A 24,335-nucleotide genomic window follows, 5' to 3' on the forward strand; every position below is an offset into this window, starting at 1 on the left:
ACAATTCAAGTACTTGAACACACACTGAGATGATTCGTGATTTATAGAACTGTGTCAACAAGGCAGTTGCTTCTGTGGCAGATGGGACAAAAGACATCCCTGTTGTTCATGTCTGAGAGATTGGGTGTAAGGGAGTGGGGGATTTTTGAAGGTAGCATGTGTGATCCTGGAAAGTTTGTTTTTGTTGTCCATAATTACGATGGTAATGAAACAGGAGGAACAGTACAGTCGGATCGGTTGGATTATGCTGTTGTAAAGCAACAACACAAGGTGCTCCGAGTTTGCAGATTATGTGTAGTCTCTTAAACAGTGATGGGTTGATCAAAGATGAGTTTATTGTGTCAAGTGAATCCAAGATGTTTGAAGTTGTTGAATTGCTCTACTGTCTTGTTGTAGATGGAGGTGGGGTTCAGTCCAGTGCGGGTGTGTTTGATGTGTTAATGGTTAGTTCTTTTGTTCAGTCCGCATTCAGTTGGAGGAATTCGTTGGTGCACCATTGTGTGAAATGAGAAAAGAAGTAGTTAAGTTAAGAGTATTTGTATGATGTGGTGTCGGGTAAAGGGCCTATGCAGGTGTCTGTGTAGACTGTAAAGGAAGGGGCTGAAGACACAACGCCGAGAGGCTCCAGTGTTGTTGATGACAGTGGGTGATGTTATTGGGCCTCTATTTACATCCTGTGGTTTGTTGCTGGGGAAGTTGTCAACGCAGTGGAGTGGCAGGATGGTGGAGGAGTTTCTTTATCATTTGGTGGCATTGAACTGTGTCACATCACATCTGTGACTACAAATTAAGAACCATGGTTATACATATTTAAAGATGCTGTTGCTGTTTTCTTTTAACACCAAATAAGACCTAAAATCTTTGTTTATTAGCACCACCATCTCCATATTTCCTTTTGTACAATCAATTACATTACATTTTACATATTACATTTTTCATTAAATTTTTTTCTACCAATTTATTATTATGATTATTATTATTATTATTATTATTATTATTGTTGTTATTATTACTGTTATTATTATTGCTATTATTATTATTATTATCATTATTATTATTATTATTATATGTTGCGTTTGTGAAAGACAATTGTTTCCATTCTTAGCTATAAACAGATTATGATTCATTGTTGAGTGATTCATCCTGCTTATTATATACAATCTTTGGTTAAACCGGTGTTTCTGATTGGCTGGTAGGCTTTCAGGCTATGCTTACGTTATGCGATAATTTAATTTGTCCTAGGATGGCAAAGTTATCTTCCGTCCTACTCTGCCTCTGACAGGTTTACCCTGATATTCTTACCCTGCCACTAACCAATCTCACTCCTCGTACCTCAATTTAACCAACCCTACATACGAAAGCAACGAGCACTGGCCAATCAGAGATAATGACTTGGCCGTCCTAGGAAAGAAAAATAGGCACACGCCATAACGTTGCCGAGTCAAGCCGAATGTTGCCGAAGGACACCGGAATTTTGATGACGACGGTCCAACCCGCCCCTTCCCCCGCCCGGCCCCCTATGCTCGTCCTTCCCCCTCAGCTCCACTACCAGGCTGGAGTCCCCGGCAGCACGGCGCGCAACACAACACACTGACAGCTGCGACTGACTCACAACCAAGGGGGAAAGATGGAGCACAGAGACCCGGACTTCAACATATTGCTAGCGACGGATTCATACAAGGTACCGTGCGAATGGCGGCTTCCGACGGCGGGTGGGAGGCTGGCTGGGTTGAGGGGAGCGGCTGATGGATGAAAATTGATAAAGTCAAGGTGGTTTCATCATCAGTCCCAAGGCCATCACACTGCTCTCTGTGGCCGGTCTCCGTCGGTTCCCAGCAGGCCTTAATGGGCTCCAGGAAGAGGAGGAGAGGCCAAATTTAAAAAGAAAGCATCCCTCTTTGAGCTGGCTAACTTAGAAGCAGCACGACTCATTATTACGGAGCCAGTTTCCCACCGGCTTCGCTAGGCAACACTAGCTGAATTAGCTAGCGTGCTAGCTCACAGACACAGGGGATTGATATTAAAAAAAGAAGAAGCTATTATTAGCCACTAGCTAGCAAGTGCTCTGTGGGTAGTCCGGTGAACTGCACATGGGCAAAGTCTCATCCTGTAACGATAGGTGAAGAAATGTATCACTTCCGAGAAATCAAAACCGAAAGTTAAAAGCAGCCCCGATTGCTGACCTTCTGTGACACAGCTAGGTTATCTGGTACAAATTCTTACATTGATTTGACTCGTTTAAACGACATTTAAAAGTTAAATACCGACTCTCAAGCAGTGGTGTTAATATAAATATAAGGTATCTCTCAGACGGACTTCTCATTGAGGATGTAAACACACAAAACTACAAATGTATTTGCAGGAATGTATTACGGCACGTAGCAAGTGGTTGCTGGGACGGTTGCCAAGTACAGCAGTCATGTGACAGCGGTCAGTGATGGTGATGATGGGACAGAAAGGAAGCAAATATGGAGATAAAAGGGGGAGGGGGATACCATAAAAGTTGAGTTGAAAGAGAAAATGCAAATGACAAGGATTACAACTAAAAGATTCAGACAGAGATCTGAATGTACTCTGAACTATGAAATCCCCTCCAGACATGTTGTTAGATGTTAGAAAATAATATGCTTTGAGTAATCATTTGTGTCTGATATGGTTTTTCCACAAGAAAGCTCAGTTATCTTCAACTACGCTTTCTCTCCACCCTTAAAAACCCAGAATTTTTGAATAAACAAATATTTAATTTCACAGATTTTACTGCTGGACACATGATGTCACCTACTTCAGTGTAAAGTCCAGTCTGTGTGCAATGGAGGCTTCAAATTTCCACATCACGCTTGTAAAAGTTGTATATTGGTCCAGGATCTGCTTCCAAACGAGCTGTGATGTCACAAATCATAGTCATAGGCCCGTCCCATAAAATCAGATTTTCAATGAACACTGAGAAACGTTCCACTTTCAGTGGTGTGAAAAATGTGAAAACAGCCTTCGATTGTCAAACTCTGTACATTCAACAGAAACAAGAAGAAAAAGTAATTTTTAATTGGAGGGAGACTTTAAAATGTTGTCCAATGTAACAAGATAAACGCAGTAGTGTGAATAAGTAACAGATTAATCTTACATGTTTGGCTTCTCTAACTTGGCACATCAGTATACATACACTGTGTCTGGAATAATGATAACTGATATAAAACATTAACATTTTGACTCTATTATAAGCTTAATGGTCATAGAAACTTACTGGAAATAATCCTGTGCACAACATAACATTTTTGTATTGTGAAGATAAATTAGTTTTTTATAAAAGCCCATTATTAACTACTGTTATTAATATTGACTCAATATCAGGTCTAAATAATTATTGAGGTAATGAGATGTGTTGTCATAATTATTTTAATAGTTACTATGATATTTTCACACAGATATATTGCATATGTACATAAGTAATACTACAGCTTTTATAAGGTTGCAGTCATGAGGTATTGAACTGACTTGTAATGTAGCTACTCACAAGAAAACTGTCATAACTTTGTCCCAAACTCTCCTTACAGGGTGCAGGTAGTTTGAGATTGTCATAGTTCTGATTTGCGTAGATAATTTTTATACATATAAGTTTTCGTTTCGATTTGTACATTGGGTGTTTGCTCCAGGATACAGGTTTGACTACATTTCAATTAGTTTTGGTTTCATTTATTATGTTAGTTCTAATCTAATCTATATTAATCTTTCTAGTATCCCTAAACTCTAAGAGAGAGTTTAAGGATAATTCATAAAGATTGTCCGTATGTCTTATTTAAACACTTAAAGTCCTGCACACAGTATTGATCCTTAACAGTCCATACTGTGTTCACATCGACTGTTTGTGAAGGGAGTGGTTAACTTATTTTTTTTTATAACACTTGTGATATTGCTTCCTTTTTTATAACCTTGTTTGTCAGTTTGGTGGTTTAAATTATTGTGTCATACCATCGTAGCCTAAAGAAGAAAATACTAAACTTAAAATTTAGAAAATATAGATGCAGAATAACCTCTAACCCTAAGGAATCAAGTGTCAAATCTATCCATGTGTGATCACTTAACAATTCCTGTGGCTACTTTAAAGTTAAAATTACTTTCAATATTAAAGCAGCTATATTGTAATTAATGTTATATACTATACCTGCAGCTACAATTTAAACATGATATCCAAGCAGCAAAATGAATGAACTTTTTTTTTTTTAAGATTCAGCTACTAAACCACTTTTTCTCACCTTGTTATTGCAAAGATTTGAATAATGTACACATAATCCTATTATTGTTGTATAAAAGGAGACTCTGTAAAGATATCAGAGAAGAAGTAGAGGGCAAATGTGTGTGTATATATGTGTGTGTGTATATATATATATTTGCCCTCTACTTTGCCCTCTACTTCTTCTCTGATATCTATATATATACATATATATATACATATGTATGTATATCAGGACCACTTCTCCCATTGAGAGCTGCTCAGTGGCAAATGGAAGAAGGTGGTGTTTGCTCTCAGTCGCTACCTTGTGTCAGTGTGTCCAATGTGAAGCAGAACATTGCTGAGTGCGTTTCCTCTCAAGTCCAGATAGTTAAAGGCTCGTGAGAAACGGCAAAGGTCAGCTAAAAGAGGGTAAAGAGAAAACATATGAGCGGACACTGATCCGATTTCATGTTATGTCCTTGCCAGATGAGGTGAGCCGCTGTTGCCACACCAAGCTAAAGTTACTGTTATTGTCTCTTTAAGCAGCCAGTCGAGTTACACAAAAGGTGAACTGAGCATTACTGTACCAATTAGATTCAGAAATATCCAACATTTGTGTTTGTATTTAGGTGTGCGCTGTTGTGTTTATCTTGTCCGTGCATGACTGTGCTATAACCTTTTGTTGTCCATGTCTTGTGTGTTAAAAGAGAAACGGGGGGGGGGGGGCATTGATTGACTTGCAGACCAACCAGAGGCATACACTTTGTTCACAGGATATAAAAACAAGCTGCACCTGAATGCTTTGTGTTTCGTCTGTTGGGATTGAAAAGAGAAGCTCAGCCCCAAAGCCAAGCTTGCCTATTGTCTGGAAAGACACACACACACACACATGCACGGGTTTATTGTTGGTTTGAGGAGTCTGTCAGGTTTAAGCACACTACAGGCTTGAGATGTACAGCATGTCATTGTAATCATACATTTTGAAGCAATGCCACAACACAAGTCTGTCACTGTATGACCACATTCACATAAAATGACATCTTCTGACCCCCAAAGAGAATTACAGTGAGTGAGAAGGTAGGCGTCTGTAAGTTTGTTTAGGGGGGGGGGGGGGGGGGGCACGGTGCAGAATAATTATGGTGAAGGTGGCATTTAGGTAATGGGATGGTCCTGTTAGGTATTATAATGCTACGCTAACAGCTGCTACATACCTCAAATGTTATGCTATTTGAAAAGAGAAGGAGCACCTGGATATGTGTTTCTGGTGGTCAGGTTTGGCTTGTCTTTCAAAACTAGACATCTGTAATCTGCATCTGATCAACTTCTGTGAATAGTGACATAGTATTATGCACATTTTGTTGATAGCAGTGGCTTCCCCCACAGTCTGCAGCTCGTGCTTTGACACATAGCTGAAAGTCTTGACAGGCTAACTATGGCATAACTTACAAGGTGTTTTATAATGACCGTCTCAGTGCTACAAATGTATTCATATACATAACGTGCTGAAATATACACACACAGCAAATTTGTGCTTGTATGAGAGTATTTTGAGTCATCTTGCTGCATTCTCCAATTCTTTATCTCACTGCGATCAGTGTTTGAGTACAGACAAAAGGAGGAAGTAGGTGTTATATTTCAGTGGAAAAAACCCTCAGTATTATACAAATCAGATCAGAGCAGAGACTGAACTGAACATTAATCTGTAGAGTCAGCTTCAGTCAGATCAAACATTAAAGATGTCACTGATTGTGTTTCTCATGTAAAACTATCAAAAATGATCATCCAGCAGACATTGAGCGGCATTAGGATTCATGAAGAGTCAAGTGTCTTGTCACCTGATGAATACAAACCCATTATTCAGCCTCCTTTTTAACTCCATATTGGTCTCCACCAAATCCCGAGGGAAATATCTGGCTCCGTAGCAGATAAATGCACCACTATGTTCACTCGCTACCTTTGTCTGCTTTTGGTGAAGCTGGGTATTATAAATGAAAACAGTGAGTTGATTTCAGATGATAATTCTTATAAAGGCTGTGCACTGGAAGAAGAAAAAAAAGGCCTGAGGTGGAAAAATGCCCACAACTTCTAATATTTGCATAGCGGTAGTATATGTAAATGGTATTAATCAGTCCTTTGCATATGATGTGTGGATTTTGCCAGAATTTGAGCTGTATTTAGATGGCAATTTGACTACTGTGTGTGTGTGTGTGTGTGGGATCATCAAAAAAGAGAGACAGGTCACAGTCTTATAGAGGAAGGGTGAAGAAAGTATGAATACACTGAAAAAGAAGCCAATCTCCTTTTAATAAAACCATATAATTAAGTTTAACTATGAAGCGTTCTGTGCTATTAACTGAATGGCGTCTTTATAATATTAATGGTTAACCTTGTAATCATGAATGAAGGAGTTCAGTTAGTGTGTACGAACCTGATACTTGTTTTGCGAATTTAAAACTGTGTTTGTGTGTATTCGTCGTCACGTCTGCCAGCAAATGTGTGCACACACACACACACGTGGTCCGGCCTAGTGTCATGTTGTGTATCTTGCCTCTATTTTGAGTCCTTCGAAAGCTCAGAGGAAAGGACAGAGATGGGGTCAAAGAAACTGAGTAGGTCATTGACATTTATCTCCTATCTTCTCCCCTCTTCTCCATTTAGTTTTCTCCATCCATAAATAATGCTTGTTTATCTAGCTTATGATCTAGCCTTTAGGTGATTTTCACACGTAATTATACCCGTTATTCCACGGTAACCTTTATGTATTTACTGTGGTGACAAATCATTTGCAAAGGTTGTTGTCAAATGAGAGATGAGCCCTGTGAAATTGGAAATAAAATGTCATCCTTTACCCCTGAGGGAACTGTTACTTCATTTTTTTTCCCTATAATTGATCAACACCATTTCCGGCTCACAATAGTATTTCCTGAAGTTATCTGACGCAACTTGTAGCACTTTACCGTTGAAGTTAGCTGATTTCACAGATAGGTCAGATTGAACGTGTGTAAATAAGTTGATTACATTGGGCGCAGATATTGAGAAGACGGGGTCAAATGCTGCTTCATCTCTTCACCCTACTCAAGTTATGATAGATGCGTTTAATGACTTGAGCAAGAGCCAACACAGGGATGAGGTCTACATCCTCATATGTCCCAGTGTACCCAGCAGAAATTCCTTGAGTCATTCAGGATTTAATTGACAGCCGGATGACTACAGCCACTTTAACCTTTCCCTTCTTTGAAACAGTTTATTCTTTCTGTGTGTGTGTGTGTGTGTGTGTGAGAGAGAGAGAGAGAGAAACATGCCTGGACATGCTTTCAATGTGTTTCCCTCATTGCACAGTCTTGATTTGAACTATCAATGCTTCTGGTGTCCGTCAGCTGACAGCAGTAGATTAGATGATCACTAGACACACATGCAACACTGAAGCTTGTATTCTCTGAATTATAATGGAGTGGTAGAATAATGGATAACGTAACGTGCATCTGTGGGGGAAAAAGCTTGGCACGTCTCACCCCGATTGTGACATTTTAGCACAGTGGTATTTGATTTATTTCAATGGACGTAAAATGTCACACACAGAACTGAGTGCTGGGTCTTTTGTTGAAGTGGAATGTTTGCTGTAATTGTAGATAAAATACCATGATGGCAGTGCTCCTTAAACTTTTAGGTTGTGACCCTGAATAACTCAGACTTTGTGTTGGCTAAATTTTGCTCAGTTCGACATGTTAGCCAGCAATCTGAAAGGAAGGCTTGCTTTGCAATAGAAAGGTGTTTCAACATTTATCAGTGGGATTTCATCATTTCCCCCAGAAAGCTGGCAGCATCCAGTATGTTACACTTATACATTATGAAACGTCAACTACATAGCAGGTCAAGTTGCTCCTGTTTAGCAAAGCCAGGATATCACAAGACCCAGATTACTCCAAAAAAGCCCACATATAGCGTGAGTAATTGTGTATTTGCAAGAACCCCTGTTCAGGAAATAGACCTAATTTTGAACACGTGCATGTGTGTGGTGTGAGGCGGAGAAGGGCTCAACAAGAGTGATGTACTCGCATCGTTTGGTGTATATTAACCTCATTAAGGAATCATGCATTTTTAAGTCTCCTTGCTTGTGGACATGGAGAGCTCATTTCCTTTTAATAACTGATTTGGCAGCGGTTCAGTAAGAGCAAACAGATAGTGATTATGAATTTTCTCACAGTCTTGAGTATTGTGGTTGCTTATTTTAGGGTTGGGAGGCATAGAAATCAACAGTCCCCTTTTTCCACTTAGCTCAGTAAGTTTGAGGTTTAGCTGTTTAAAACAAGGTCTGTTGATATATCTTGTGACTCTTCAAACATCACACCTGATATCTGTGTGTCTGGGAATTGTGTGAAATTGCTGTCAGTTTTAATGTGTTATTTGATTATTAACCCAGCTCAATTCAGCTAATGTTCCTTTCTGTCTGTTTTCTGCAGGTAACACATTACAAACAATACCCCCCCAACACGAGTAAAGTGTACTCCTACTTCGAATGTCGTGAGAAGAGGACCGATCCCAGCAAAAGCAGAAAAGTCAAATATGACAAAACTGTCTTCTACGGCCTACAGTACATCCTCCATAAATACCTAAAAGGTAAGTCTCGAGTCAGATTGTATTAAATGCTCCTGTAGTCGTTTGAATGGACGTGCCTTTGACTGAGTGACACTGAAGCTCCGACCTCCAAAACAGTACGAGCTTCTCAGTGGCTACTGGCTCATACCAGGCTGTATGACTTTGTACCACCTCTGCTACAGCAGTTTGTGTAAATAAAAATGTGTTTTCAGTCAATTTACCAAAAAAAATAAGAGTAACATTCCCATACTTGGATTACGTAACACAGATGTTGCCTTTCTTTTTCATTTATTGAAGTCAACTATGCGTGTAATGTTTTCACTCTCCCCTACTGTGAGAGCTGCACAGTGCAACCTCTGTTCTACTGTTATCCAGTTTAGGCTGTATATCAAAATATTTTAAACTGTAAAAAGTAGGTACTAACTATTTGGAGGTAAGAAAAGTCAACACTGCAAGCTCTATGATCCTTAATTGCACCCTGTGGGATAACATTAATCTTTTTAGCTGTCTCCCTTCCTGGGTGAGGGTAGAGTACAGGGTCAGCCGCAGAACAAACGTGTCTGTAGCTGCTCAAGATTCAGCGCATTGCTCAAGGACACTTCAGCAGGGCAGGTGCTTGCTATTGTGGCCCGCAGTAACATTCCCTTAACCCACAAGATTACGTTGTGCTTCAGATAGATTAAACCGCACAGAGCAAAACACAAAGCCAGCAAAGCCTTCTAAGAAGAAGAAAAGTTAGTCAGGAGAGGGAAAAGTTGAAATGAGACACAAGTGTAACGCATACAATATATTCTGTGCCCTAGTTAATCTCAAAGTTTGTAAAGATAGCTGTTTAAGTTATTTAGTGTGAACCCAATGGCAGTATGAGAGAGAGCGCAAGAGAGACGTATAGAAAAAGAGGTGAAAGAAAGAAAGAATTCATCTCCCTCCTGTCTCTCTTAAGAGGATTTCATGGTGCGGTAGCAGAGGTGCGGCAGGCAGACAGAGAGCCAGGGATAACAGAGAGGGCGAAGACAAAAGCACAGCTGCTCTTTCACCGTATGAGGGAGAAAGGCCAGCTGTCTGCGCAAGAGCGTCCCTCTGAGCAGAATGATCAGGCCAGCTATTAGAGATGCATCCTTGATCCTGGAACTTATGAAACCAAAGCACACATCATGAGTGCACTTAAGTCATAAAGTGGAGTCCAGTTGTCGTAATTCTACTTTTGTCGGGAGGGTGAAGTGGTGCAGTATAACTCCAGTGAAAGCATCTATTATCCCAAACCGGTCTGTCTGAGATGAAAGGAGACGTTACTATTTGGAGTTTTAACCATGTATTCTCATATTAAAGGAGACCATTTTTAAAATCATTTTCTATGAACATTCCCAAAAATCTTAAAGTATTTCACTAAAATCAAAAGGCTGATATAACTCAAGACTTCCTCTCGCCTTTATATGAATTTTTTCCTGTTTTTTGTTTGTTTTGGGTAACCGTTTCTACGGCCTTGAAATGAAACACCCAAACATGAAATGAACAAGGAGCTGGCTTCTCTGTGTGTGTGTGTGTGTGTGTGAGTGTGAGGACAAAGACGCCTTGTCAGCACGGGATGCTTCTAATTGAATTACAACAGCGGACAGTAATGTAGCATTCCAGTGCCTTCTGTTTGTCAATGTGTGTTTCTCCAAAAATTTCAGCCTGTACCTTCACATCCTTCTCAAATTTTTTTTCTCTCTATTCCTTCCTCCCTCCACTCCCCAACTCCTCCCTCTCACCCCTCTCCCCCTCCTCCTCCTTCCTCCTTTACAGGAAAGGTAGTGACTCCAGAGAAGATCCAGGAGGCAAAGGAGGTATACAGAGAACACTTCCAAGATGATGTTTTTAATGTGAAGGGATGGACTTACATTTTGGAGGTAAGAGACAACTGAAAGTGCCCGGAAAAACAAATTACTTTGTAGATGTCTGTGCTTATTTTTAGCACATTCCCAGAAAAGCAGCAAGGAATATTTTCAAGGAATGCTTCATTGAGGAAAATGCTGCAAGTGGAAACTAAGTACGCATATATGTAAACACAGACACCACTTTATGTTTATACATGAAACATTTTGAAGGTGATGCCTCTATTATCAGAGTGACTCAAGGTCTGTCTGAGACACACACTAACAACACACATTGTTCTCCTGATAAACACACATATTGCACATAAAGCAGGCTTGCAACCTCATTACTTTGTGGAGTGAATTTGTTGCAAGATTTGAGTTTGAAGTAATTGAAGAAAAATTGGAAATGATTAAATACTACGTGCTGTCGTTTTCTATAAGAGGAAATATGGGGTCATCTAATTAAATCCTTCAGTTACAAGTCAGATTCAACAACTAGCAATTAATCAGGAACAGTTTAAGGTTTCTGATTGATGAGAGGTAACTGTTCAGTTTCAGCACCTTGGAGAGAGCACGGCACTCTGTACTGACATGTTTTCTCATGTGAGAAGAAGTGTTAATAAAACTTCACAACATATTTATTCACATCACTGAGGTTTGGACTGTGATTTCTTTAGTTGGTAATCCAACCCAAACTTTTGAGTTTGCTCAAGACCAGGCATGAAACGTTAAGAAAGCATACAGGAATTCTGTATGTGTATTTCTCTTGCAGGTCATCTCAGTGGTGTACAACACAAGCCACACAGAAGAAGCTGCAACCGTCCATTCAGTTCATTTTCATTCATCATTCATCAGAAAACTGATTCTAAGTGGGACGTTTGTGTGTCTTTGTGTTTGCAGAAATACAATGGACACCTGCCTATTGAAATTAAGGCGGTGCCAGAGGGGAGCGTCATTCCCAGAGGCAATGTTTTGTTCACAGTGGAGAGCACAGACCCTGAATGCTACTGGCTCACCAACTGGGTGGAGGTAAGTTTGTTTAGTGTCCCTGTGGGTCCTGACATGATGGTGCACTTTTAACAAAAGCTCTCTGGGCTTGAGGCCCACTGAATAGGGAAAGTAAAGCTTTTTAATTGTATTATCTTGAAAGTGTTACTCGTAACAGAAAACTTGTGTTACAGACTTGAGGGGGGACAGGTAGATTTTATGGGAATTTTTTTTTCTTTTGAGTCCCCCAACTTTATGAAGTGCAACAGTAAAATTGCTGGAGTGCCCCTTTAATGATATCAGTATTCAGTTCTTTATCATGTTGAAATTAATTTCTGTTAAATTTCTCAAAGCAGTTTAAAATGTAATGTTCTACTTGTATCGTTACTAAAACTACACAGATAGGCGCATCATTAGGATTTAATAGTTTGCTTTATTTGATTATTGATTAAATACAAAATATATTTGTAACATTTATGTTCTTTTTATTACCATGGAGAGTTAACAGTTTTATAAAAGCCATAAAGAATTAAGCTCGGCAGCATGCCCAAAGGCACCTCTTACCTCTTCTTAAATCTCACTGAACTACAGTCCCGTCATGGCGTATTGCTTAATCACTGCAGAGAAATGTGCTGTGACTGCAGCAAAGTGATTCACGCAGGTTGGCTGAAAAGGACAAGAGCAGTGAGTCAAGTACCAGAAAAAAAAATCTTTTAAATGCTTGTTTGGTGTCTCTATAGATGACAACATGATTGAAGTCCTAAATCAACTCCATGCCTTGACCAATGATCTGTACCCAATGTCTGCCGACTTCATTCAGTTACAGTGTGATTCACTTTAAGACTGTACCAGAGAGTGAGGACCATTAATTATACCTGTAAGCAACTGTATACAGCACAGATTAAACACAGCAGATATAACATCTGAATTAGTGAACCTTTGAGGTACTGGTAGGTGGATTTCTTTTGTTGCCCTTGGACAGAGTCAGGCTAGCTGTTTCCCCCTGTTTCCAGTCTTTATGCTAAGCTAAGCTAACCTGCTGCTGGCTCCAGCTACATACAGTATTTACTGCACAGACACAAGAGCTACTCATCCAATACCAGACAACTGGTTAAGCATCATACTCATGTTATTAGAAACAGGTGGCATCAGTGAAAGTGAGCAGCTTTGATGGTTTGTCATTTTAAAGCATGTGTGTTTTGTGTGACAAAAGCCGCAGAATTTGATTGACTTTTGTGATTTGTGCAAGCAGTCTGGAGTTTTTAACGGGCCTGCCTCAGTTGCTAATGCATCAGGAAGATCTCATGAACTTAATGCTGCATGAACAGACTGTCCGCAATGACTCGGCAGAACTAAATTCATTTACCATGAGTAACATCTTCATCCTGGCTCCTTCTTTTTGACTCCTCTCTTTCACCATGCCGGTCCCATTCATAAATATGCTGTTCCACAGTTAAAACCATGCAGTGATTTCTAAGAATATGATTAAACCGACACCACAACATGCTCTGTTTATATCATTTGCTGCAGAAAAAAATGCAGTTAGCTTTTAAAGGTATCTGAACAGGTTTATTAAGTCCTATGTGCCCTGAATGTTGACTCAATTTTGGATCTGTAATTTAATGCACATTCCTTCAACTTTATTGGCAATAAAAGTGAAAAGTGTTTGGACAAGAGTACAGTGAGACACACACACAGCCACTGCCCTGATAAATATGGATACACTACACATGCACACAGTCCCCTTAGTCAGTCCCCACAGCTGATATAAATACACTCATAAACACACACACGCATGGTCATTCTTCACGGCTGATGTAAATTTAGACGTTCGGCCTGTGGTGTCCTTGGGCTGCGTCATTAGGTTAAACGCTCTTTCTCTTTTCTCCCCCACGCTTGTTACTTTCTGTCGTTTCCCTCTCTTTGTCAGTTTCTCTTTCGCATCCTTTTTCTCTGTCTCTCTCGCTCTCTTTTATTTTCTGTTACCCCCTGCCTTCCTCATTCTCATCCCCCTCTCTCATTCCTTATCTCCCTCCATTTTGTTCTGGGACATTGACCGAGACGCTATGTTGGCACGTGTGAATGTGATTGTATGTCCGTGTGTGAGTGTGTGTGTCTGCATGCGTGTGTTGGTGTGTGTGGGTGCACACATTCTTTCCAGTGTGTTGTTTTTACTTTTGTTCAGACCCATCATTCCTGACACACTGTCACATGATTATCACAAACTGTATTTTAAATATTACAAATATCGCAATCAACTTAATTCTAAGATACTTTTTGAAATTACACAATAACACAATACACACAAGCACAATTCAGACTTCAACATTCAGTCATATTGCAGTTCTTTTATATGTTAAATGTCACATAAAGAAGGTCAACATGCAAATACGGCAAACCCTGTCTGTATGTGTGAGAGTAAAATGGCCCTACTCTAGCAGTCACAAGTCCATATTATGGTTTAGATTTTGATTGGTCTGAGGAGGCATGTGACCAACTCGGGTCAGAGGGAAAACACACACTGCATAGTTCTGAAAATCATGTTTACTCATTATCTGTCCATTGCTCCTGAGTTTTGACACACATTTACTTACTGTAGCTGTCATTCTGTCATATTAGTTGTGATGCAAACACGGTGTGTAATTACAGGAGTTTCCCTCAGAATCAGACGCTATTTATGGTGGCAGCTGACTTTTAAATGTGTTTATGTTGGAATGAATGAGATATTGTTGTTATGATTTTAGCATCTAACTATTAAAAATGCTGCAGCAAAAGAAAAAAAGAATAGAAGATTTCACATTTTCAACAACGTTTGTGGCCATTTGAGAATAGATTTAAAAGTTTACGAGGTACACCTGAATGCACCACGAAATCCCTTGTTTTTACAGTCGATGGTCCACGCTTCACAAAGCGATGTAGATGCACAATTGATCTTTAAGTGTTAACATGTTTTAAATGGAGATAGCACGACCAGTTCTCTGGAGATGGCGTGGTGTGGTGTGACTGCAGGGTAAAAGCTCAGAGAGAGAGAGAGAGAGAGACAGAGAGAGAGAGAGAGAGCTCAGAGGGAGGGTGTTGGTGTGCCACAAGGAGAGAACGTGTTGGTGCAGGTGCACCCGCATCTGTTTGGAAGTGAATCAGAGACAGAGAGTGAGAGAGTGAGATAGTGGGATGCGCAACTCTAAAAAAATCAATTTGTGCTTGGCAAAGTTTTATTAGAGTGTAGCGCCACAAATAAATGGATATATAAAAAGCCTTAATTACAGTAAACATCTGCTGTATATTGTAGGACACAGTTTGTTTAGGACACTCTGTTTAACGTTTATTTCTCTTTTTAGGGGTAAATGAATTAAATAAATCACTATATTAGAATGTTAACCCACGTGAAGATGTTATGCCTCAGTGCCTTTTCCTAGAAATTAATGTTTGTATAGAAGCATAGACAGACGGACCTTCACACACATGCACTGTCCACTTCTGATTGTAGAAACTGTGTATTCATAAAATTTCCCAGGTGGCAGCGAGTACAGATAAGCCACTTGTTTTCATATTGTAATCTATGACTCTGGTCCAGAGTTGACATGGGGCTTCAAGGAATGTACTCTTCCCAGCGTTTGTTTGATCCCTCTGAGCCTGTTAGTTTTGGGTTTTAGTACCAGTTGAATACTTAAAAAAAAAAAAAAAACAGGAAAGTTTGGACCAGCCATTAACTTAGCGCTGAAAAAACCAATAACATTTTGTTCACTTAAATTGAATTTGCACAACAGTTTTTTTTCCCCTTTTTCCTGAGAAACATAACACAATACTTGTTTAATCATCAATGTTGGAAAATTAGAGGAAGTGACAGTTTTCCAGTGAATATCACCCTGATATAAAAATAAAAACTGTTCTTCGTTCATCAGACCATCCTGGTGCAGATCTGGTACCCCATCACAGTGGCGACCAACTCAAGAGAGCAGAAGAAGATCCTCGCCAAATACCTCCTAGAAACTTCTGGGAACTTGGAAAAACTAGAGTATAAACTCCATGACTTCGGCTACAGGGGCGTCTCCTCACAAGAGGTATGCAGTAAATTATAGTCGAGATACATAGTAAAGTGGACCAACTTTTCATGAAACATCTTATTGAGTTAAAATAAAAAAAGATTGAAAGATAAATAGATGGATTAAACAATGATATCTTTTGCCATTTATCCCTCAAAATGTATGTATCCCTCTCCCTCCTGTTTTCAGACTGCAGGTATCGGGGCCTCCGCCCATCTGGTCAACTTCAAGGGCACAGACACGGTTGCCGGCATCGGAGTCATTAAGAAGTACTATGGCACCAAGGACCCTGTGCCAGGTTTCTCCGTGCCTGCTGCAGAGCACAGGTAGACACACATACACACACACACACACACACACACACACACACACACACACACACACACACACACACACACACACACACACACACACACACACTTCTTTTTAAGGTTTACAAAAGCCTCACAGCCTCACTCCCTATCATGCTTAATTAGAGATATGAGATCTCGCTGTGTAACCTACTTTTCTCAGCTTTGGAACGTCTCTTGGCTTTTACAGAAGGTTTGTTTTCAGCGTGATTTAGGGCAGTAGCTCACCACCCACTTTAATTATTACACCAGTTGTAATAAGACCTCCAAGTAACGATGGGTGTCTGCCAAAGTGTCCAACACTAATTTTTAAGGGGATGTACAAGATTCGCAGAAACCTCAAGCATAACACTGAACCCCTTTGAGGTTTCTAAATTCCTTTGCTCGATGTTAATTAACATCATAGGCCATGCATTTTCACATATTCCCAGAAAGCACAGTACTACACTGGGCACGTCTCAGCTCTGTTCATCTCCAGGGTTCTCTTTAGTGAGATTGTCCACGTTTTGGCTAAAAGCCAGGTCTGGAAGCAAACTTTTTCATCCACAAGCCAAATTGATTTTCAAAGTAGCAAAATTGCTCCAAATAACAGTTGGCAATCTTCCAAAAGCAGTTGATGGATTTTATCAGCCAGAGTGAAAATGTACCCATCATTTGGCTGAGATAGGTGTTAATTTGCTCCCCTGATTAGAGTGTGGTCACCCTCACACTCATTATGTGCTTCATCTATCGCAGTTTCATGGAGCTGTGATCGGCTGGAGGTGAAGATTTTGATTTGCTGCTGCCCTGGCCTGACGCACGTGTCCGTCACATGTCCCTGGCGTGGTTTTATGGAAATTATCCATTTAACCCGCGTGCACACACACACACGCACAATTTTGCTCCCATGCACACAGAGTTGCCTCTTCCTCGCCACCAGGGCATTTATTGCTGCTCCAGCGCATTGTGGGATGATGGCAGTGGTTGTCATAGCAACCGTTATGTAACAGCTCCCTCCTAAAATGTGTTTGGTTTTTTACCTCAGAGGGAGGAGTCACAGTGAAATTCCACTTTGATTTGGATGTTGAGGAAAGGGAGGGAAGTTGTCGTAGAGCAGGGGTGTGTCACTTTCAAAGCTTGCATGCAAAACTTTTGAGTCTATTCCAGCAGTTACTGTACACGTTTACTGTAACAGAAATACCCTGAGAAGAAAAATAAAAGCGTTGAAATAAAAAACACAAGTTAGTAAATAGTCAGATATTTACTGTAAAGACTAAATTATAAGTACAATTCAGAGCAAGTCTGTCTTTTGTATCAAATAGTGTTGTTGTGTAAAGTTTTTTCTCATCTTGACAGAGTGCCAGGCAGCGTGAGTTTACTCTGCGTAGGCTGTGAACAGGTTTCACAAGGACTATTTCTTTTGTAGAAAGCACTTCCAGTTAAACATGGGTGAAACTGTACTGGGTGATGACACATATCTCGGAAACCTTTAAACAAAAGTATCTTCAGGGTAGAAAGATATGTTGTTTTTCAATTTAGGTGAACTGACCCTTTAATTTAATAATCAAAAAGTAATTGAAGACAGTCCTAATGCTTCTAGTGCCTTACCTAATAACATAAATATAAATATGGGATCTAACTTGGCAAAAACAAACCTATTTTAACCCTTAAAAAATTTAGCTGGTTTCATCCAAGACTAAAACCTGGGTTGCGCTGCCCTCTTGTGGACAATTTAATTACTTGCAACATGATGAATGTCTTGTGACTGTCTTCAGCTATTTCATATGTGAGCAAAAAAAGTTTTACCAGTTCAGTGTCTCTAACACCAACCTGGTGAAGAAGCTGGTCTACAACGGTGAAATTGCTGATCAATCATATAGAAAGAGAAATGATTGTAACTTGTCTGTTGCTTTCTCCACAGTACCATCACAGCATGGGGGAAGGACCATGAGAAAGATGCCTTCGAGCACATCATCAAGCAGTTTCCCAGCGTGCCCGTATCCATAGTCAGCGACAGCTACGACATCTACAACGCCTGCGAGAAGATCTGGGGCGAAGACCTCCGGGGTTTGATCGAGTCTCGCAGCGCAGACGCCCCACTGGTTGTCCGACCAGACTCAGGAAACCCACTTGATACGGTTCTGAAGGTTCGTCCTCATGACCAGACTGCCTTTCAAATGACCTTTTAAGGGATTTTAACCCAAGCCACGACACTCAGATATGTAACTTGTGTGATGATCATATCTGTCATCTCTTTTACTACTCAGGTTTTGGAGATCCTAGGTAAGAAGTTTGCTGCAAAGGAGAACTCTAAAGGTTATAAAGTGCTCCCTCCTTACATTAGAGTCATACAAGGAGACGGAGTGGATATCAACACACTGCAAGAGGTATGGCCACACAAACACCCACCACACTGTTCAGTAGAAGACTAGATGTTTTGCTTCTTGTTTTGACTGAATTTGTTTTTTCACAGATTGTGGAGGGTATGAAGCAACACAGGTGGTCTATTGAGAACATTGCCTTTGGATCTGGAGGGGCTCTGCTGCAGAAACTGACCAGAGATCTGCTCAACTGCTCCTTCAAATGCAGCTATGTGGTCACTAACGGCCTGGGGGTGAGGACTGATGCATCGGGATTTGAGTCTGTTTTAAAGCAGGATGGTTACATAGAGCAAACCATGCATTTAGTTAGTTTGCAGTATCTTTCTACTTTTAATGACTTTTTATGTCTGATAAAACCTCAGATGAATCTGTGTAGCACTTCTGACTTGCAATACCTGCGTTTTAACGTGATATTGTTTTCCGTGCTGTGGTTCAGGTGAATGTGTTTAAGGATCCAGTGGCAGACCCCAACAAGAGGTCAAAGAAAGGTCGCCTGTCTCTGCACCGGACTCAGAGTGGAGACTTTGTGACCCTGGAAGAGGGCAAAGGCGACCTGGAGGAGTATGGCGTGGTGAGTTCAACAACCCACAATAGGACACAGAGTTTTGTATAGAGTGCCAGTCAAAAGTTTGGATACACCCTTCCATTCACTTAAATGAGAAAGTGTGTCCAGACTTTTGTATGTTTCTGTAACAATTTAGCACTAAGGGATGAATTTCTTCAACACTCACCTTCACATTTTCTGTTTCCTCCTTTCTCTTTCACTTTGCCCTCTCCCTCTCCCTCTCCCTCTCCCTCTCCCTCTCCCTCTCCCTCTTCCTCTCCCTCTCCCTCTCCCTCTCCCTTGTCTTCCTTTCCTTTCATCTCCAGGACCTGTTGCACACAGTCTTTCAGAACGGGAAGATTGTGAAAACGTACACATTCGACAATGTCAGAGACAATGCTAAGCTCAAAGAGAGTGAGCTTGAAGAGCTGCTGCACTGAAGCACAGCGCTATGAGACCCCCACCCCACCACCCTTAACTACCCCTCCCTCCCATCCCCTGAACCCCTTCACCTTTTGGCCTCCGACGTCAACCCCAGAATATGGAGGTAGCGTGCACTGCTAATAGACCCCACCACCCCCAAAGCCTGAGAAGTCCCCGAAACGTTCCTAAAATCCTAAAAATTCACCCTCAGCTCAATAGTTCTCCAACGGAATGGGGAATGAGAGATTTGGAAAAACTCACACACCTCGGATGAACAGCAAACAACCCAATGAGTTTTAGAGTGGGGGGAAAAAAAAAGAGAAAGAAGATGATGTGTGAGAGACGTGCAGAGGGAGAGAAGTTGCAGATTATGACGACAAACCATGCGTTCACATCCCCATGCCACCGCCCCCCCCCCCCCCCCACCCCCTTCCAAAAAACCGTCAAATTCAACTATGGCATGTTGCACTAGTCTGGACATACTGAACCCCCAAACAAACCAGATGATTGTAGGTTTTTTTTCTTTTGGAGGAGTTTCTGGGCGCTGCACGGTGAGTGAACCCATGGTGAGTCAAAAGAGAGAAAGTTCACGAGAGAAAGAGAGAAAATTAGAGAAATATGAAGCCACACCCACACCAATGACCGTGCCCCGTGTATTGTGTACAGAAGTGTTTAGAAAAAAAAAAATACATGTCTGAATCTACTTAGCTTTGTCTTTTATGTGAAGAAAAGAAAACGATGATCACGGTATATAACGGTGCACCAATAACATTTACGGCTAATATTGTATGTTGCTTCTATTTTGAAACAGAAAATCATGAACACTGTATGCATTTTACCGTAATTATGGGTGATGAAGGTATTATTATTATTATTTTTTTTTCAGCTCTCTTGCTTTTTTTAATCAGTAGCTACGGCCAAAATTATAAATGGCCAAAATGTATCAAGTACTACCTGAATATTTTGTACTATTACTCCGCCAAAATGAAATGTTATTGGTGCATCTCTGAAGGTATAGAAATGATCATCTGCTTGCCATTATGTTGCCCAGAGAGCATTCACATCATAAATGCCCAATCCACAATCCAATCATGCCACAAAATCATTAATATTGTACATGAAGGAAGGGGTTTTGTCATTTTCAAAGTGATGCGAAAAAGCTCAATTTCCATCAATAATGTCTGAGTCCCGGAGAAGCTTGATATCTTTACAAACCTACAGTGAGTAAATTGGCAAGATTAGGCTTTTCTAGTGGATTAGGAAGAGTCCAAATTATTGGATTGGGTCTTCATAGTGGCGAATGCTCTTGAAACCAGTCTTTGCTGTATAAGACCAAGAGTTGATGTAAAAAAAAAAGAAAAAAAAAAGAAAAAATGCATCACAGATATTGTCTTCACTGGAATGAAGACGATCTACCTATGTGTTTATGGAAGATTACATATGTGGCTTCTGGGCTGAAATGTTTGTTAAATGTTGGTTTTGATGTGTGTGTGTGTATGTGTGTGTGTATGTGTGTGTGTGTGTGAGTCAGATTGGATCTGTGTGTGTGCGTGTGTTTACTGACATCTTCTTTCTTTTTAAAGGATCGTGTAGTATTCCTTTATGCAAACGTACTTGTCGATCGGGGGAATAGAGAAACACTTTTCCTTTTTACTTTGCCGGCCTTTCATTCCAGAGGGAAACGCAGTTTTTGTGACAAACAGGGAGTGATGCGCCGTGTTTCTCCTGAGCAACATTGACAGAGGCAGAAAAGTTAGACATCGCGTTAGAAATACTTCCCGACAGCAACACGTTCCTGTGTGATTAAAAACCAGCTATGATTTGTCAGTTGGTGGAGCACAGTGTCCCTTGGTATCACTGCCTTAACTCGTGAAAAGCAGGGAAACTTTCAACAGAGGTGCTGCTGGGGAAAATAAAGGATGTGGAGGTGTGCCTAAGGATGGCGCCTTGCACTCCTGCTTGGATTTTACAGTAGAATTTATTGCCCAGGTCTAAATGGGATCTTGCAGATGATGATGCATTTTTGGAGATAATTATCTTCCCATTCAGAGCATCTGAGTTGAAAGTCACTCCTGTTTCCAGGTGCGCTGTCATCACATTGTTAAACTGGCCTTTTCCGAATGAAGGGATTTTTTTCGTATTGCAGAGCTACGACAGGTTTAATGAGAGAGGGCTACGAGCTAGTGACATCACAGGAATCAAGCATTCTGTTAGAAGATGGGCAGTGGATGCAACATTTCTCCCACCTCAGTTTTGACAGCCAGCCCATAGAGAATCATACTAAAACGGCTCCTTCTGAAAAACGGTTGAATCCATAGTTTAATCTTTGTTATTTTAGCCATGTCTCACTTTGGTCCAGACTAAATTGGCTCAACAACTATTGGATGTACTGTCAACTTTATCCAGGCGTTCATGGTCCCCAGAGGATGAATCCTACTGACTTTGATGATCTCCTGGCTTCACCACGAGGTTCACATTTGTGGAAGAAAAACAATTCAGTGATCCCTCCATGCATCTAGCACTTTTACTGTAATGCCATCAAACACTTAAACTAATTACATTTTCATCAGTCTCAGTTCTTCCTTTTGCTTAGTGCTAATTAGATGTTAACAAAATGTTAACATGCTAACACGGCAAAACTAAGATGGCAGTCAGTCAGCATCATACACGCTTAACAAAACCATGTTCGCATTGTCATTGTGGGCTTTTTAGCATGCTGACTGTTAGCATTTAGCTCAATTAAACCGCTGTGCCTGAGTACAGCCTCACAGAGCCGCTAGCGTAAGTGCAGACACTCAATCTTTTCTAAAACTTTTAAAAACTCCAGGTTTTTTATCTGTCCATACACAATCTTCAGACATGATGCTGCTTTACATTAACAGCATAACACATCCTCCACTAGGGGGTGCTACCACAACCTGTGATGTCACTGACTCCCCTCCCTTGCCTCTGGCTCAGATCATCCTCCTCCAACAGGCTGATAAACACACACAGCCAGTCACAAATAGGAAAACAAATGTTGCGCTATTTTCTTTTTCTTTTTTCTTTTTTTCTCCGCCCCCTTTTTGTTTTTGCAACTGTCACTAATGTTACTGTACAAGTCAAAATCATTTGTTATCTAATTGTTCTGAACAGTTTGGCTTTTCTTTTATTCCAATTATGGGGTGCATTTTAGTAAAATATTGATTTTACTATTTTGATACTGTCTCTGTTCTTACCTCAGAGAAATATTATTTTGTATGACAAAGGAGAAAAACCAACGCCACAGACATTGCAGTAAATATCCTTACTTACGAACGATGCGGCCATACTGCCTTCTCACTTGTACATACAGCAACTAGTTTGAAAGCAGAGAGGGCAGGTTAGGGAGATGACCACAGTAGATAATATTATTATTATTTTTGTCAAAACAACCCTTTTTGTACCAACAGAAGAATATCCAAAACTGCTTGACAGAATTGGCAGTGTGAATGTTTTTTTTTTTTGTTTTTTTTTTGTGACTGTCAAGCCTTTAGCTTCTGTTTGTGTGTGTATGTGTGTGTGTGTGTGTGTTGTCATGTGTGAATGCCTCGTGTGTGTGAGAGAGAATGAAAAGAGTTTGTGAATACTTTTTTTTTTTCTTTATGTTGTTGTTGTTTTACTTGTATGTACATGTTGGTTGTCCCAAATTCTCTCCCAACACAACTGATATTTTAACTAACCTAACTTGCTATATTGTCAACAATACATCAATTAAAAATGCCACCCTGTCAGTTTGAAATGTTTGATTCATTTTTCTTTCATTTGGTATTTCAAAATGTCATTTCACTTGTTCTATATTGACCTTTTTTAGACCTTCTCGTGTTTTTGACATGTGAAAACTATATGCATGTATCCATCTGTAATTGTCAGTATTTTCATAAGATGTTTCCAGGAGATAAGTAGGCTATGCACAACTAAAAACTACTTCATTTAAACCAAAGTAAATCTGGATTATTGTAATTTTTATTTTTCATATTTGTTGAAACACATGCTTGTTTCACAATGTGTGCATGTTCAGCTTCACTGACTAAGACACTGCAGGTTAGTACCAAATTCTCTTCTTTCTAAAAACTTTGGAAACAATAAGAAAATTAGCCAGTTTTTACTCAATACCTTAAAAGACATATCCAAAAAGGTACCAAAACACTATTTGTAACGGTATTTCTGATCAACACTTGTGCAGTCCCTGAGATCCATTTCTATTCACTGTTTGCCTTCAGCAGACAAATCAGCATGCTGTTGTTTAACCTTTGTGTCGTCCTCCCGGGTTAAATAGACCCCGCCTCTTCTGACTGTTCCTTCTTTCCTTCCTTCTTCCCTCTTTCTTTAATTTTTCCTTCCTTCTTCCCCTCCTCCCCTCTTTCTTTGCTCCCTCCTCATTCCTTCCTTCCTCCCTTCCTAAATTCCTTCCTCTTTTCGTCCTTACTCCTTTCCTTTCTTCCTTCCTTCCTCCTTTCCTTCTCTCCTAAATTCCTTCCTCTTTTCATCCTTCCTTCTTTCTTTTCTTCCTTCCTTCCGTCCTCCCTTCCTCCTTCCCTCCCTCCCTCCTTACTCCTTTCCTCCCTCCCTTCCTTCTCTCCTAAATTCCTTCCTCTTTTCGTCCTTACTCCTTTCCTTCCTCCCTTCCTCTTTTCGTCCTTACTCCTTTCCTTCCTTCCATCCTCCCTTCCTCCTTTCCTTCCTTCCTTCCTTCCTTCCTTCCTTCCATTCTCCCTTCCTCCTTTCCTTCCTTCCTCCCTCCCTCCCTCCTTACTCCTTTCCTTCCTTCCTCCCTCCTGTCCTTCCTTGACCTGAGGACAACAGGTTAAGAAGTAAATCAGTTTTTTGCGATTTAACATTGCACCATAAAGTTGCAAGAGATGGGTTTAAAAAAAAAAAGACGAATGCTCAGATGTTACACCACAGTTCGAGATACAATGACTCTATCAGTGGTTCAATAGTTTTC

At 40.4% G+C, this 24,335-nt stretch overlaps 1 protein-coding gene across 1 annotated transcript; it reads left to right on the forward strand.

Moving 5' to 3' along the window:
- The first annotated feature begins 1,568 nt into the window (after positions 1-1,568).
- nampt1 (nicotinamide phosphoribosyltransferase 1) lies at positions 1,569-23,129 on the forward strand. The gene is made up of 11 exons (XM_053314143.1): positions 1,569-1,681; positions 8,671-8,827; positions 10,592-10,695; positions 11,563-11,691; positions 15,552-15,710; positions 15,882-16,018; positions 17,943-18,168; positions 18,289-18,408; positions 18,495-18,635; positions 18,839-18,973; positions 19,273-23,129. The coding sequence occupies exons 1-11, from the start codon at positions 1,628-1,630 to the stop codon at positions 19,384-19,386; spliced, it is 1,476 nt and encodes a 491-aa protein (XP_053170118.1). The 5' UTR covers positions 1,569-1,627; the 3' UTR covers positions 19,387-23,129.
- The last annotated feature ends 1,206 nt before the right edge of the window (positions 23,130-24,335 follow it).

This window comes from Scomber japonicus, chromosome 23 (genome assembly GCF_027409825.1).
Source record: "Scomber japonicus isolate fScoJap1 chromosome 23, fScoJap1.pri, whole genome shotgun sequence".
In the NCBI taxonomy this organism is placed as follows: Eukaryota; Metazoa; Chordata; class Actinopteri; order Scombriformes; family Scombridae; genus Scomber; species Scomber japonicus.

Coding starts and splice junctions, on each gene's coding strand:
- nampt1 (XM_053314143.1), top strand. CDS start 1,628: ATGGAGCACAGAGACCCGGACTTCAACATATTGCTAGCGACGGATTCA. Junction 8,828..10,591: donor CCTCCATAAATACCTAAAAG/GTAAGTCTCGAG, acceptor CCTCCTTTACAG/GAAAGGTAGTGACTCCAGAG. Junction 10,696..11,562: donor GATGGACTTACATTTTGGAG/GTAAGAGACAAC, acceptor TTGTGTTTGCAG/AAATACAATGGACACCTGCC.